Source organism: Diadema antillarum, unplaced genomic scaffold (genome assembly GCF_040938485.1).
Source record: "Diadema antillarum isolate AM-2024a unplaced genomic scaffold, OU_Dant_1.0 seq00001914_RagTag, whole genome shotgun sequence".
Lineage (NCBI taxonomy): Eukaryota > Metazoa > Echinodermata > Echinoidea > Diadematoida > Diadematidae > Diadema > Diadema antillarum.
In genome coordinates this window covers 138,925-153,546 of record NW_027272577.1, presented here as the reverse complement: position 1 = coordinate 153,546, position 14,622 = coordinate 138,925, and the positions used below count along the sequence as shown (strand labels likewise).

The window sequence follows — 14,622 nt, the reverse complement described above, 5'->3', positions numbered from 1 at the left end:
GAAGAAAGTGTTTGACTTGACTTGGGCAATCCTGGCAAATGATGCACTCTCCCTTTCTCAAATAAACTTTTGAAGGGATGGTATAGTTTTGGTTGAAATGGGGATTCAGAATTGTAACTTTTTGAGTGATAAGTAGAAACCACTCATATAAAATATTAAAGAGGATAAAATTCTAGGAGGAATTAGAAGTTTATTTGATGAAATTTGGTTTCGAAATGACTGAGACCTCCAAAGACAAAGTAAAACAAAGAGGTTCTTGTAAAAAGTGGAACCCACCTTTTATAAGAACATCTTTGTTTTACTTTGTACTAGAATGTCTCAGCCATTTCAAAACCAGTTTTCATCGAATAAACTTTGAATTCCTCTTAGAATTGTGTGCTCTTTAATATTTCTTATGGGATTTCTAATTATCTCACAGAAAGTTAGAATCTGAAACGCCATCTCATCCAAAACTATACCACCACTTTCACTTGCCGTATTCATGTTGTCAAAATATAATGCAGAGCAGAGCGCTTTGTTCATATCATTTACACAGATGGTGTAATGCGCATTGTCTGTGTGTATTGATCTTGGCAAAATTGTACTGCCTGCATATGAATGATTGATTCCATTCTGCAGGTTATTCGACTGATTCCCAATCTTATCAGTTTTATCTGTTTATCAGACCTCCCAGCCATTCTAAATTTGGAGAAAAGAATCTTAATTTAGACCATTCCCAGCTCTTGATTCAGAAGAAGTTTTCTATTTTTCTCAATGATTTTACTATGCACTCCTATGGGAACTGTTCTGTCTTTCCTACTTTTGAGTTAAGTTTTTTGAATACTACAAACACACTATGCTACTGAAATATTCAAAGGTATTTATTTTCATACTGGTATTGCTCTGTGTCCTGTGGTATTTGTCCTGCCAGAAGTTATTCAGACTTTAAAAAAAAATGAATTAGATAAGCAAAGTGTATAGACAGTGAATGTCAGTGGCATTGCTCCAGCCTCTGTACGGATTTACCCTGGCTTAATTCCTTCTTGGGCAGCTATGAGAAATGACACAATGCTATTGGACAATGTAAACACATCTGTCACAGTCTGTATCCACCTACAATGCCCCCGAAAAAAAGGCAAATGGAAAATTGTAGACAAGATTTCATCAGGTGGCATCCCGTTTATCCAGGCTACAAAGGGAAAAGGAAGTGGTGTCGTTTTGCTTTTCCATGTACAAAAGTATGTGTGTGGTTTTCCCAAAATTTCATGTGGCCCTTTAGCATCGTAAACTATGTGCAGAGTTTGTGTCATGTTAATATTTAGAAGATGACTCATCCAGGTTTCATAGATAGTAAGGATTATGAGGTGTGGTATATGTGCCAGGGTTGAATTCATTCAAAATGAGCTTGAGAATTTGCCCTTTGAACCCCCGAAAGTATAGCAGTATACACTTCTTTTTTCTTTTTTTTCATTCTGTGTATTAAAGGAATAGTATAGTTCTGGGTGAGATGGGGATTCGGGTCTAAACTTATTGCAAAATAATTCTGAACCACTTATATGAACTATACAATTCTAAGAGGAATTAAAAGTTTATTTGATGAAAATCGGTTTTGAAATGGCCGAGATATCCAAAAACAAGGCAACACACATTGGTCCTAATAAAAGATGGATCCCATGTTTTATCAAGACCACTTTGTTTTTGGATATCTTAGCCATTTCAAAACCGATCTTCATCAAATAAATTTTGAATTCCTCTTAGAATTGTATTCTCGTAGATATTTCATGTAAGTGGTTTCTAATTATCTCGCAAAAAGTTAAAATCCAAATCTTCATCTCAGCCAAAACTACATCATTCCTTTAAAAGCATGGTTTTGTATGTTATTATTATTTGTTATTTGACCACCCTCCTTTTCTATCTTATTCACTCACAGAAATCCTGAGATATTACATCGAATGCTCAGACAGCATCAAAAACCCATTCAGCTCGGTGAGTACTTTACCCGATGCCAGTGTGACTGTGAGAAGTATTAGCGTAGCACTTAGTACTCATGTTACCACGCCCCTTTCTAACTCTCATCTGCCCATTATATTCACCTTTAAGGGTGTTGCCTTTGCACCGATGAAATCTGATATCACAAGAATAACACTTTCCCTTTCAAAAGAGCATGTGAGCAGTTCTGTTACATTCTCAGCATTATGTGTCAGATGTGTGTACCCCTGACAAAATTTGATAGAAATATATACCATATATTGCAAGTTTCTGCATTCTGCAGCCAATCATGGACTAGGTCCATGGGCTGATAGAGATGATGATTTGAATCGATTTGAATTGAATCGAACTGAATTCAAATGACAGCTTGGAAGGTAGCTTCAGGAATTGAAAACATGTCCCGCTGTGTCAGGATCAAATAGCCACTCTGCATGGTTTATCTCAGTCATAGTTATTGCCCGGGCATTCAGTAGTTAAGTAGGCAGGAGAGATGTGAAAACTGTGCAAGGTGATTGTCGAATATGAAGATTATAATAATCAATGGCACTTAAACGCCTCCTCTGCTTTTGAATCCAACAGTGTTAAGGATTGTTGTTTCACAAAATATGTGTAGATGGCACACAGTAAAATTGTGTCTCCTCTTATAGCATGCACTTATGGCTTCCCTCACTCTAAAAAAAGAAATGAGAAAAGCTCTTCTGTTACCTGTATGGGAATTGCTTATCCTGAAGTGTAAAAATAAAAAATATTTTGATATGTTAGTTTCATTGCTGGGGTCACTTCTTGCTCTATACAGGTTACAGTGGTTCCAAAACATAAATCCTCAGGTACATAAAGATCTGCAAGATTGCACCCTATAGAGCAATTATCCCTTAGCCATTCACTTTTACCATCCATGTTACAGACAGTATGTAGAAGGAATATTTCCGTATGGCCTTCTTTTTTTAGGGGATGGGTGTAGTCTTTATACAAGTTGTAAAGCAGGCAATAACAACATACACGTACATTGTATCTAATGTTAGGTTATTACTTGGGTTTGTTTTGTTTTGGAAAAAAAAAACACACACACCAAAAAACACATTTCCATGAAAATGTGATACAGACACCGGTAAAAGACAATGGCTGATAGCTTTCTGTTGTGATGATAAACCTTGTGACTACTAGTGGACCGACACTCGTGCAAGTGCTGCTCTTACTGGCAAATGGTCATGATACTATTGTTTTTGTGAGTGATAACATAACTATTGTTCATGTAGCAAGACAAATTCCTACTTTATTTTTCTGTTTTTCTGATATGGGAGTATTGAAAAAAGATATGTCTAAAAGATGATTTTACATCGTTATCACCTATATGCATTATGAAAAACATATTGCGTAAGTGACATGAAAGTCACAAAAACAACAACTTGCAGTGTACTGTCTAAATTTTTACTTGGAATGCTATCATGTGCTTTAAATATTGCTATTTGTGCAATCCTACGTAAACATTTCCTGCAAACTGGAGGAGGAAACTAAAAAATGATATATGATACATTGCTTTCATCCTTGATAACTGTACTTTTTTTGGGGGGAAGCAGGAGTTTATGTTGAAATGTCACTTCCTTGTCCAAGCACTAAGACTACCGTTATTTCTGTGGGAAATTTTGAGACGTGATTTATTTGCTTTGCGATAACTTTTGCTACTGTACACATGGAATATCTGCTGACTCCAAAGCACTCTTGGTAAAGACACACAATCGAGATGAACCCCCCCCCCCTTATATATCCAACACCAGGAATTCCTGAGTTACGTGGATGGCCGAACAATCGCAGAAACAAAGCAAAACAAGTCAACCTCACCACATTGTCACCTGTATTTTCAATAAGATAGTGGTCTTTTCTAGAAAGTTTCTCATTGTGTAAAATTCAACGTGAAAAATGCAGTGCTGGTGACACATAACTTTAGAAAAAAAGAAGAAGAATAGATATAAGTTATCTAATCATATTTACATTAAACAAAAGAAAAATGCGAACACTGCAAAATATATTATGTATTCAGTTACTGTATATCTCAAATATTTGTTTGATTTTTACAAGGTTGCTCACTAGAATTTAACAGGCAGCTGAACTCTTATTCCTGTTCCTTTCCATAGTGTTGATTAACCTAAATCAAAGCGCCTTTTAATAGGGGGGGGGGGGGTATATTTCTCCCACCCCTTTCACACTGAAATGTTCAGCCATTAGATACTCACTTAACCTGAATCAAAGTGCCTTTTAAGGGGGGGGTAATATTTCTCCCACCCCTTTCACACTGAAATGTTCAGCCATTAGATACTCACTTAACCTGAATCAAAGCGCCTTTTAAGAGGGGGGGGGGGGGTGGTGTTATATTTCTCCCACCCCTTTCACACTAAAATGTTCAGCCATTAGATACTCGGTATCATTTGTGGATCTTGTGCTTTTGCTGCTCTTCGTGCTTATCAGTAAAGATACCAGTAGGAAACCTAATTGTCTCACAGACGGTAGCAGGAGAGAGTTGTACAATATCAACTGTTTTTTCAGTGTCGCTGACGTGCCAAGACTGTGGTCTGCTGGGTACCAGTCAAAAGGCTTAATGTGGTTACTTGATCCCTTTCAATAAGTTTTACCTTCTCGTTGAACCCAAACTCACCTGTCCACTTGGCCCGTGCAACGTCTCTTTATGACTACAACCTCGGGTTTCTTGCCCACACCCATCTGTCTCCCTCCCCCCCCCCCATCTTTTCACTACTACCTGCACTTTATTTTACTCTTAACCTGTTGAGGACGAGTCGCGAGTATACTCGGGCAGGTGTCTATGGGAAATACGTGTTGAAGCAAAATCAGTCCGTCCTCAACGGGTTAAATGTAGAGATGAGTGCATGGATAGAATTGTGCTCATTTTTAACTGTGTTTTAACCCGTACTGTGTCTCATTTGCTGATTGGGACACACGCTGGAGTGTGTATGCTGCTGTTGCTGTTGTTGTTGTTGTTTTTGTTGTTGTTGTTGTTGTTTTTGTGTTGTTTTGTTTTGTTTTTGTGTTGGTTGTTTGTTGTTGTTGGGGGTTTTTTTGCTGATTGGTGCAGATGTCTGGCAATTGATCATTAAGGACTGCAGATTACCTAATCCCCTAATCAGTAATCTCTTGTGTGTGTCACCATGATCTTCATGTTGGTCTGAGGCATGTTGCTACAGTGGGCTTGTTGCTTACTATACAGCTACACATTGTTGGTCAAGTTTAGATAGATTATTGAAATCTGATGAAAAAGAATGAAAAAAAGAGAGAATGCCTCAAGATCTCTTGAGGTTTTGAAGATGTACATAGACAAGGCTGCACACTGGCACTGTTCCAATGGTCCAGACCAGTGAAAATCACTGTCAGACCAGTAACTTTTTTTTTTTCAGGAATGAACCAGTAAAAGACTGGGTACCTGCTGGTCCAACAGGGACAGATAAGTAGGAAAAATGGGGTTAGTGTGCATCCTGACATATATTACAGATATCATCATAGAGTACCAGAGGGTGATGTCATACCCATTCATCGCCATGGAAACTGGTTCCAACCAACCTCACCTGGCCCAAATATCTGTGAACACTATTGATGCAAACCGTGCTCGCACCTGATTCCACCCCATGTTGTAACAAAAGACTGTGACGTCATCACTTTGGTACCCTATTAACCCATTGAGGACGAGTCCCGAGTATACTCGAGCAGGTGTCTATGGGAAATGCGTGTCGTCCCTAAATCACTCCGCCGTCAATGGGTTAAATAGACTGTCTCACCATAGTACTTGGTTGTTGTTGTTTTTGTTTTTTTTTCATCATGTCTCATACATCAAACATCTCATCACGGATTTTTCTGATTCTCATTTCTCTCGTATCCCTTGCAGTCGATAACGCAGGCCAACAACCAGCTTGCAGCAGCGCAGGAGTCATTGGCCTCACTAGAAGCCCTCATCAAGCAGTACTCTCCCTCATCAGAAGTATGTAACTTTTTTTCTTTCTTTTAATTGCAGTATAAGAAAATCATACAAAAAGGTATATGTTCACAGTGACAAATATACATAACTGTTCAACAAGCGGAGCTGGAAAACAAATCTTTTGAAATGAGTGCCTAACTTCCCATTTTAGAAGCTATAAAATGTTTTGTTTTGTTTTTCTAACAAAAAAAAAAGGAATTGAGGTGATCAAAGGAAGGTTTCAATGAAGTATATGACTTGGTTTCATGCCGCTATGGACTTCCTCATTCAATACCTCAATGCCATACATATTTGTTGTTATCTATTCAGTTATTTATTAAGTGAGCTTGTTATTTTTATTTATTTGTAAACCTATTTCATAATACTTCATACCACGTTCATTTGAAACAGCAAAACTTGGAGAAACGTAACACTGGCCTGCTTGTTATTAAGATTGCATTTGGAATATCTTTTCTTTTGTTTTAGTCATTAAACTTCAACTAAAAATGACACTTGTGGTTTTTGTTTTTTGTTTTTTAGTCAAACTTTGATCTCTTCAGTTACCTGTGTCTATTAAGGGAATTTAAAATGTGACTATGGGTCTGAGAGAGAGAAAATGTTTTTGTACATTTGTCATAAAAAGAAGAAGTTATCACAACTCAGTCTTATGCACACTCTGCTGACAATTGATGAGGCATGAATTACAACTTTGTAATGTGCAATGTATATCAAAATGATATATCAGAACTGAGACCAGTCTATACAATCTCATCCGGGTGTTACGTGATACTAACGTGGGGCATAATCACCTATGAGTTTCAAGAAAACCAATAGGCTAAGTGGAATTTTCGTGTGCAGCTTGAGAGAAGTATTTATGTTCTTTGAACTGGAAGTCCATTGAGTAAACATGACACAAGATTACTGGAATAAACTGATATATGTTTCATTTCCTTTATACCACTCTATTCACAGAAAAACACATGTATGTGATAGTATCATCTTCACAGACTGACCGTCATAGCTTCTTCAGTTCAAGATAACTTGATGATGTTATTAAAATGAACAGTGTATGTTCATTTTTTTATGTTACCAACTTCATAATTCATATAAAAAAAAGGTCATGTCTGAGAAATTTGATATATCCGCAATACTGACATATCTAATTTTGTTGTCCTCTCCTGTCACAACAGCCATAAGTTTCTTTGTAACTTTTACCATCTGGTGGAGTTTTTCAATTCAAACGGCAAAATTAAAGAGATCAGTATACTCATTTCACTTTCTTTCATTTTTTAGTTACTGGTGGTTCTATTTTCTCCCTTTCTCCCGTGTCTTTTGCAGTCTTATGCCAACAGCGTAAATGATACCGTGAAAGAGGTGATTGGGTACACGCAGCAAGTCACGGCTCTGGTGGACTGCAACAGCATCCACAGGGACTACATCTCGGCGGTGCACGGGATCTGCTACGACACACTGTGAGTTCGTTAACCCTTTTCGTGCCAGGGACTTTGGACAGTGTATGAATTGCTATGTGGTTTTCTGTGCCTCAGAGCTCACAAAGGGTCAAAGGAAAACACGGTCTTGTGATGATAATCTACTGTCACTCTGTAAGGAATATGCCTGGCCATTTTTGCTGTGAAATATTGTTTTAGCTGTCATAAACTAGTTTTATGATTTATCTTCCGTCGATTTTATGATGGTTTACCCAGTATTGTCCACAACTTAAGAATTTAGTATGTATCAGTGAAAAAAAAAATTATCTGTAAATATGTGACTTGTGAATGTTAATATGTGAAGAAGCATATCATGGATCTCCTTGACTATAATGCATTAACATTTGCCACCCTTACGATGATGTTGATTGGAGGGTTGACTATGAGTTGTTTTGTTAAAATTTGTCCTTTTTTTTTCCCCTTTCTTTTCTCCTTTTTTTGTCTCCCAGAGCTGGTACTGGTTTCCTCCTACTGAGTGGAGTCGTTCTGGGTCTGGTGCTCACATTGGTGCTCTGTATGTCATCCACCCTGGCCTCCAGGATCGCCAGAAGGTCGGTAGTCTCTCTCTGGACCTTCCTACCACAACAGAGCCTCATTTGCATAGATGACGTTTTTTGTGGGGGTTTGGCTTCAGGGGAAGAGACAATACATAGGGAGGATCTCTTGCCCTAAAATGAACTTGTGATAACCTGCCATTAAAAAAACAAACAAAAACCAAACAAATAATCTTGTAGGTTTTGCTAGTCTATGAACCGTCAGAGTAATCGCGATGAGTAAGTGCGAACGTGAGCAATCATTCATGAGTCTGTCACTCTCTGTCCTAATCAGATCATCTTTTGGTTTCAATAACGTGGGATTCACCAAGTGGGAAGGTGATTTATTTGCTGGGTTTCATAATACAGGGTGGGGATAGAGGTGATGTGAAGTGTAGCAACTCTTTAACCCATTTCATATGAGATTTGTGAGATTCCCACAAAGTTATACAGGACCCACGGGCATCTCATTTTCAAATGGTTAATGGAGTATGGCTTCAGTCCAGCTCTGAGTGGACCATAAGATAATGATGATGAAGGCTTGTTGCGCTCTTGAAGTACATATTTCACAGCTTTCGGTTTTCAGTCAAGAAATGACGTACGTGTGAGATGCATCCTCTTTCTTCCTCCTGCTGTTTCTGACGTTATGCAGTGTAAACCAAGGAAAACAAGATTTGAGCGTCAGAGGCAGTTCTCGTTGCCAAATGAGAATGGCTGCTTGATTGTATTCCAAACTCTTTGTGCATGAATGATTACATTACTTTGTAATGCGCAGTAGAGTACTGTATAGGCTGTTATTTTTGCGAGGGTTTAATTTTTGCGAATTTCACGAATCACAGCTGGATCGCAAATTCAACAACCCGCGAAAATGACTCCATACGATGTGTTAATAGAGCATTAACATAAAGCATCGGCGTTGTCACGAAAACAACATCTCGCGAAAATGTCTGTGACCTAGTCATTCGCGAAAAATATCTGTACGCAAAAATAAAGCGTATACAGTATATCATTCCATGGTATAGTAGCTGCGTAATATATCTCATTATAATAGTGCTCTTGACCATTTTGATAGTACATCAAGTTTACATTTCCAATTAATTCAAACTTTGTGTGTGTGTGTGTGTGTGATAATCAGTGAGAACCAATGGCAGGTAATGATGTCCATGCACATTAATTGTGCCAGGCTACTCCCTATGCATGGTGCGTGTGGCATACGACATAATGAAGGACAGATACAGAGTAGCAACAGTTGAATATTCTTGCGGTCGGCTACACGTCACTTCCGGTTGACTGGAGTGAAAACAAACAGCTTGCAAGCGCTAAGCCTGCATAATGCGCATACTGACTGCATGCTGTGCATGTGCGACGTGTATAATTTATGTGCAACTCTACGCAGCTCAGACATGGGGACTGTTTTTCATTATTCATTTTGTCATTTGTGCCATCATTCATGAGATACATGCATCATGTCTTGCCAGCAATATTCTAAAAATCTGGATCCTGTCGATCGATCGGTCCCGGTATTTTGCCAAGTTTAAGGCGGCCGGACTGGACCTGTGCCCGTATGAAATCGCGGCAGGACTCTGGATCAACGACCCGACAAAATGGCCAGATGTGCAGTAGAACCTCTTTGAGTAGGCCCTACCCCGATATCTACGCTTACTTAGTACCTCATAGAAACTTCAGGTAGGTCTAACGTTAGTACTGTAGTACTTAGGGTAGGGCCTAATTTACAGTAGGCCTAGGGCCTAATCCTGCCGCCCGCACAGCTACAGTACCAGCTTGCGCTAGCGCTATGCTCGCGGGGCGCCCCGGCAGAAAACACGTACAGCGTTCACTCCAGGCTCACGCGAGTGGTTTGTTTTCACTCCAACGCTATCCATGACCCCGTGACACGCAAAATACCCGGATGTCCGACCATGAGAATTGAGAATTTGTGGTTTTCTCTCTCTCTTTCTCCATGTATTGTATCAATGTTGTTGTTTTTTAACCCGTTGAGGACGAGTCCCGGGCAGGTGTCTAGGGGAAATGCGTGTTGTAGTAAAATCAGACTGTCCTCAATGGGTTAATCGTGGCAAACAAATGATATATAGTATTTTCTACTATGTGCCTTATGCAGCCTACAATAATTGCAGTCTTCATGAGTGTATACAAGATTTACAAGAAACATGCAACAAAGCCATCAGATCTTGAATACATGCTGAAATGATGAAACAATGAAGTTCAACCAAAAACAGTTATCAAGCTGCCGTGTGCTGCCACCTAATTCTATGTTATGATTGTGGTGAATGTGAGATGAAATTATCAAGCACATGAGTTAAAGTCAGTCATTGTTAATGTAAAAGATTTCAAATAGAATTACCTGGTGTGTCTATACATATACAAAGATTCTAACAAACAGCTCTTTCTATATTTTCTTATTGAAGGAAAATAAAATGTGAGTGCACACACTCAACATAACTACAGATACAAGAAATAAGGAAGATTCTTTTGAATTGTTCCACAACAACATTTTGACATTCTCTGGTCCGTCAATCAAATGATGCACTTCAACCCAGATGTGCATTTGACATAACAGCAGGTGAAATCTACAAGCCGAGACATGTAGCACAAATCAAATTAATGAAGGGAAAGTGAAATTCCATTTGAAAAGATTGAAATGAATTAATCCTGAAAGCCCGCCGTAATGCGTGCTGTGGAAACGTGCTGGTGCAAATGTTTTGCAGCTTGTGCGTACGCGTGTCGGCATGGATGTGAATGCTAAGCTTTCTTAACATGAAGCTCCCTTGTGAGGTTACAGGTAAATTATCCATGTAGAACAGAGTCAGAGAGAGAGAGAAAGATTACAAAAAAGCAAACATACTATATTTTTAAGCCAGGGAAAATTTGTAAAGTTTGCCATCTCTAATAGGAATTGAATCTTACTGATATACACATGCAGTGGGGTGGTTTTTTTTTTTCTATCAAAGTATGATATATTTTGCCTCAAAATTGAGCAAATAAAGCAATGAGAAGCATTACATTTTAAAAGAAGAGCACTTTCACCTAGAAATTGAATTACATCCCCCTTGGAGATAACAGTTGTTGTTGTTGTTTTCTCCAGATGGTTGTTCATTCATTCTCGCAAACAGGATGCCAAATTCGCAGGTTGCCTGTTCTGTCAATTATGTCACACACTGCAGCTTTTGTAAAGTGCATTCCCACTGCATGTTCAAGTTGATTTTAATGAATAAAGTCAGATTAAAAGAAAAAAAGTGGTAGAAGTTTCATGATAATTAGACATAAATTAAGAAAGTCGTGGAATTTTCTCACGTTTTAACCAGATGCGAGCAAATAGGAACAGTATGCACAAATTTGTGCACTACTCTTCCGTAGGTTTGTGCATGAAAAACATTATTGAAAATCATGTTTTTGATCAGACATACATCAACCACAATCACTTCCTCCCTGAAAAGGCATTGTTTGCTCAGTTACGACAAAACCACAGTAATTTGATGCACGTAACATATATTATTGTTTTAGTGGAAGAAATAAAAGAAGAGAAGTGTAGTGGATATTCGCGTAAGAATTAGCGAGAGCTTTGTGCAGCGATGACATCATCTCTGTCACGATGTAGGTGTGGTTTATTCAAGTATCACTTTGTCATAAAAACACATGAAACTTGAAACTTCCATGAAAAAAAAAATCTAGATTTAGGTCAAATTTTGAGGAAACATTTACATCAACCATTCTGTTCATGTGATATCGCTCTATTTATTCATCACAGCCAATTTGAACATCGTGCAGAATTGCACTCTAACTAATACGAGGATATGCTATGTTAGATGATGCTTATGACATCCCAGCTTGATTTCACAAAGTTGATTTCAAAGAATTGATGCCAGCCACTTGGGGAGCATGTCCTTCTCAATTATTGTTTGCATAGAAGAGTCCCACAAAATCATTGTATCCAAACATACTAAAATATCTCTTTCTTGTTGCAAGCAGGATGCAAAAAGCAAATGGTTAAGTTGTTTGTAGTCTTCAGGACATACAGAGGAAACACTTATGTGTGTTTGTGTGTGTGTTTTGATGTTACACCCACCGATAATGGTAAAAATACCTTTGTTGTCATTTAGCTCAGTGTGCTTTTTAATCTCAAGAGAGGAATGCCTGCAATCCTCACTAGAAAAGGATCCTGGAAGTTTGTTGAAATATCATTTATACAAAAATGTTAAATTCCCTTTGTGATGAATTTCTCACTTAACCAACACATGACATGGAAATATTACTGCAATGAAGTGCTTTTCATTTTTTTTTTTCATTCCTCTTCCCATTCCCATTTTCCATGTTCATTTCCTGTCCCCATTTACCTTTTCCAATCCCTGTCACTATTCCCTTTTCCACATTTCCCATTACCATTCTCTGCTCTCATTCCCTGTTCCCATTCCCTATTACCATTCTCCATTCTCATTTCCCATTACCATTTCACATTCCCTATTCCCATTCCCTGTTACCATTCTCCATTCCTATTTCCTATTCCCATTTCACATTCCCCATTTCCATTTCATATTCACCATTCCCATTCCCTATTAACCATTCACTATTCTCATTTCCCATTCCCATTTCCCAATCCCTATTGTCATTCTCCATTCTCATTTCCCATTCCCTTTTCACATTCCCCATTCCCATTCCCATTCCACATTCCCCTTCTCATTCCCATTCCCTATTACCATTCTCCATTATCATTTTCCATTCCCATTCCCTTTTCATGTTCCCATTTCCATTCCCTGTTATGCCATTCTCCACTCTCATTCCCGCTGCAGGAAAATAAATTACGAGGTGGACCAGGAGGACCCCTTCCTGCCCCCGCAGACGTCGTCGGCGACCCTTGAGAGGTTCCGACGGAGAGGGCACGACTCCGCCGACTCCGCCCGAGAGACGCCCCCACCCCTTGCCCCTATTTCGCCCACCAGACCCCAATCATCACATGGCTTCGGGTAGGTGCTCCTTGGCCGACAAGTATAATGCTAGTTTTGCCATTTACTTCAATAGAGCTGCCAATTAGGATGTTTTTAAATGATATAGATATCACACTTTATCTTTATCAAAATTTGTCACGAATTTTTTCTTTTAAGGAAATATTTACAAAGAATTGTATTTTTTTCCCTCGAATTTAATTTATAGCATGGTTCAAGAATACAACTATCCCTTATTTGGAGATGAATGTGAAATCAACCTTCAAATTCTTCTTTTTTTTTGTAATCTGCAAAGGATGGCATAGTATAAAAGGAATTCAACAAAAATTTCATCTTCACAGTCCCGAGATGTTTATAGGCTGAAATATGTCTCTGTCATTGTTGATAAAATCTGAAGGAAATTGTATGAAGATTCCAGAAGTACACGTAGCTACTGGTTTTTCATTGATGTATATAAATTGAGTGTTAGTAGTGGATATGAAGCAAAGTCCAATGAATTGTCGAAGAGACACTATGGCTTATTATTTTGAGATGTATTGCAATCATGCCACAGTGGAGACAAAATGTTCTCCCCCCAGCAGTATGCCAAAACTTGATTAGTCCCAGCAATTACATCTCTTGCATTGATGACATGTAGTAACAACACGAAAGCACATTTCTTCACAGTCCATTTACACACATAACATGAGGGATGCTGTACATATTGAAACTTGATGATATTGTTGCCTTGAAAGCTACATGTAGGTGGATAAAGTTTCAGTTCCCACAGACTCTCACACACTTGAGATAACTTGTCAGTTTCTTAAGACGTGTCAAGTGTGTATTTTGCAACACCCTTTAAAATGATCCTCCAAAGTCTAAGCTTGTGCTGTCGAGAAATGGTTTTAATCATCCTAACCTTGAGCATGTTTTCTTTTTGATTTGCTGTGGAATTCTAAACACAATGCAGCGTTGTAGGGAATTATGATGCTGTGTTATATAAGGCCTACCTACAAAAATATAAAATCCTTTTCAATCCTGTGCTTGCTGCTCCTACTATCATTTGAATGCCTCCTAACTCTTGCTTTAAAGATTTCAAGTATGATTGATGCTTCTTAAAATATCCCTTCATGATTGAAACACAATTTCTCTAATATTCCATACCTGGCCCATGATACCAGGTGGAGTGGTGGGATTCATGTCCTGTTAAGTTGTAAACCAAAGTAAAGTTTATTTCCTCAGTTCAAAACTTTGTCAGAAAAAAAAAAGAGAGAGAAAAAAAAAGAAAAGAAAATACAAAATGTCTAGCAATGGTAATCCGACACACCAGACATTGACCAACGTCGATCTATATATAGAAAGTTTCACACAATCATAACTTGGAATCAAGTAAGATTTTGAAGGATGTTACTTTAATCGCTGTGGATGGTGAGAAGGAGTTTTTAGTTTGCCTACGAATTGATGGCATGAATCCATAAAAGAAGATGAATAATTGACCGAAACAGTAGAGCAGGAAGAAATAACAGCTAGCTCCAATTATGACAGTCTATTGAATTAGTGATGATATATAATGAATGGACCAAAGACAGACATATATGCCATCTGTGTTCTTTGTAAAATAGATGACTATAGATGAATAGTTATTCCAATTAGTAACAAGCAACTCAGAGTGACTATAAAGGAACTGTCCTTCATTGCTGGTACTGCGCATCATGAAAATGGCTCTTGTTTGGTGC

General features: G+C 38.3%; 1 protein-coding gene across 1 annotated transcript in view; it reads left to right on the top strand.

Moving 5' to 3' along the window:
- Positions 1–14,622, top strand: part of LOC139713147 (protein tweety homolog 1-B-like) — a gene marked incomplete at its 5' end in the record, with an annotated part of 47,749 nt that overhangs the window by 21,004 nt on the left and 12,123 nt on the right. Inside the window, 5 exons of the mRNA XM_071624898.1 lie at positions 1,910–1,965; positions 5,858–5,950; positions 7,265–7,398; positions 7,866–7,967; positions 12,755–12,928. Of these exons, the coding sequence (XP_071480999.1) occupies positions 1,910–1,965; positions 5,858–5,950; positions 7,265–7,398; positions 7,866–7,967; positions 12,755–12,928 (559 nt within the window). The remainder of the gene's footprint in view (positions 1–1,909; positions 1,966–5,857; positions 5,951–7,264; positions 7,399–7,865; positions 7,968–12,754; positions 12,929–14,622) is intronic.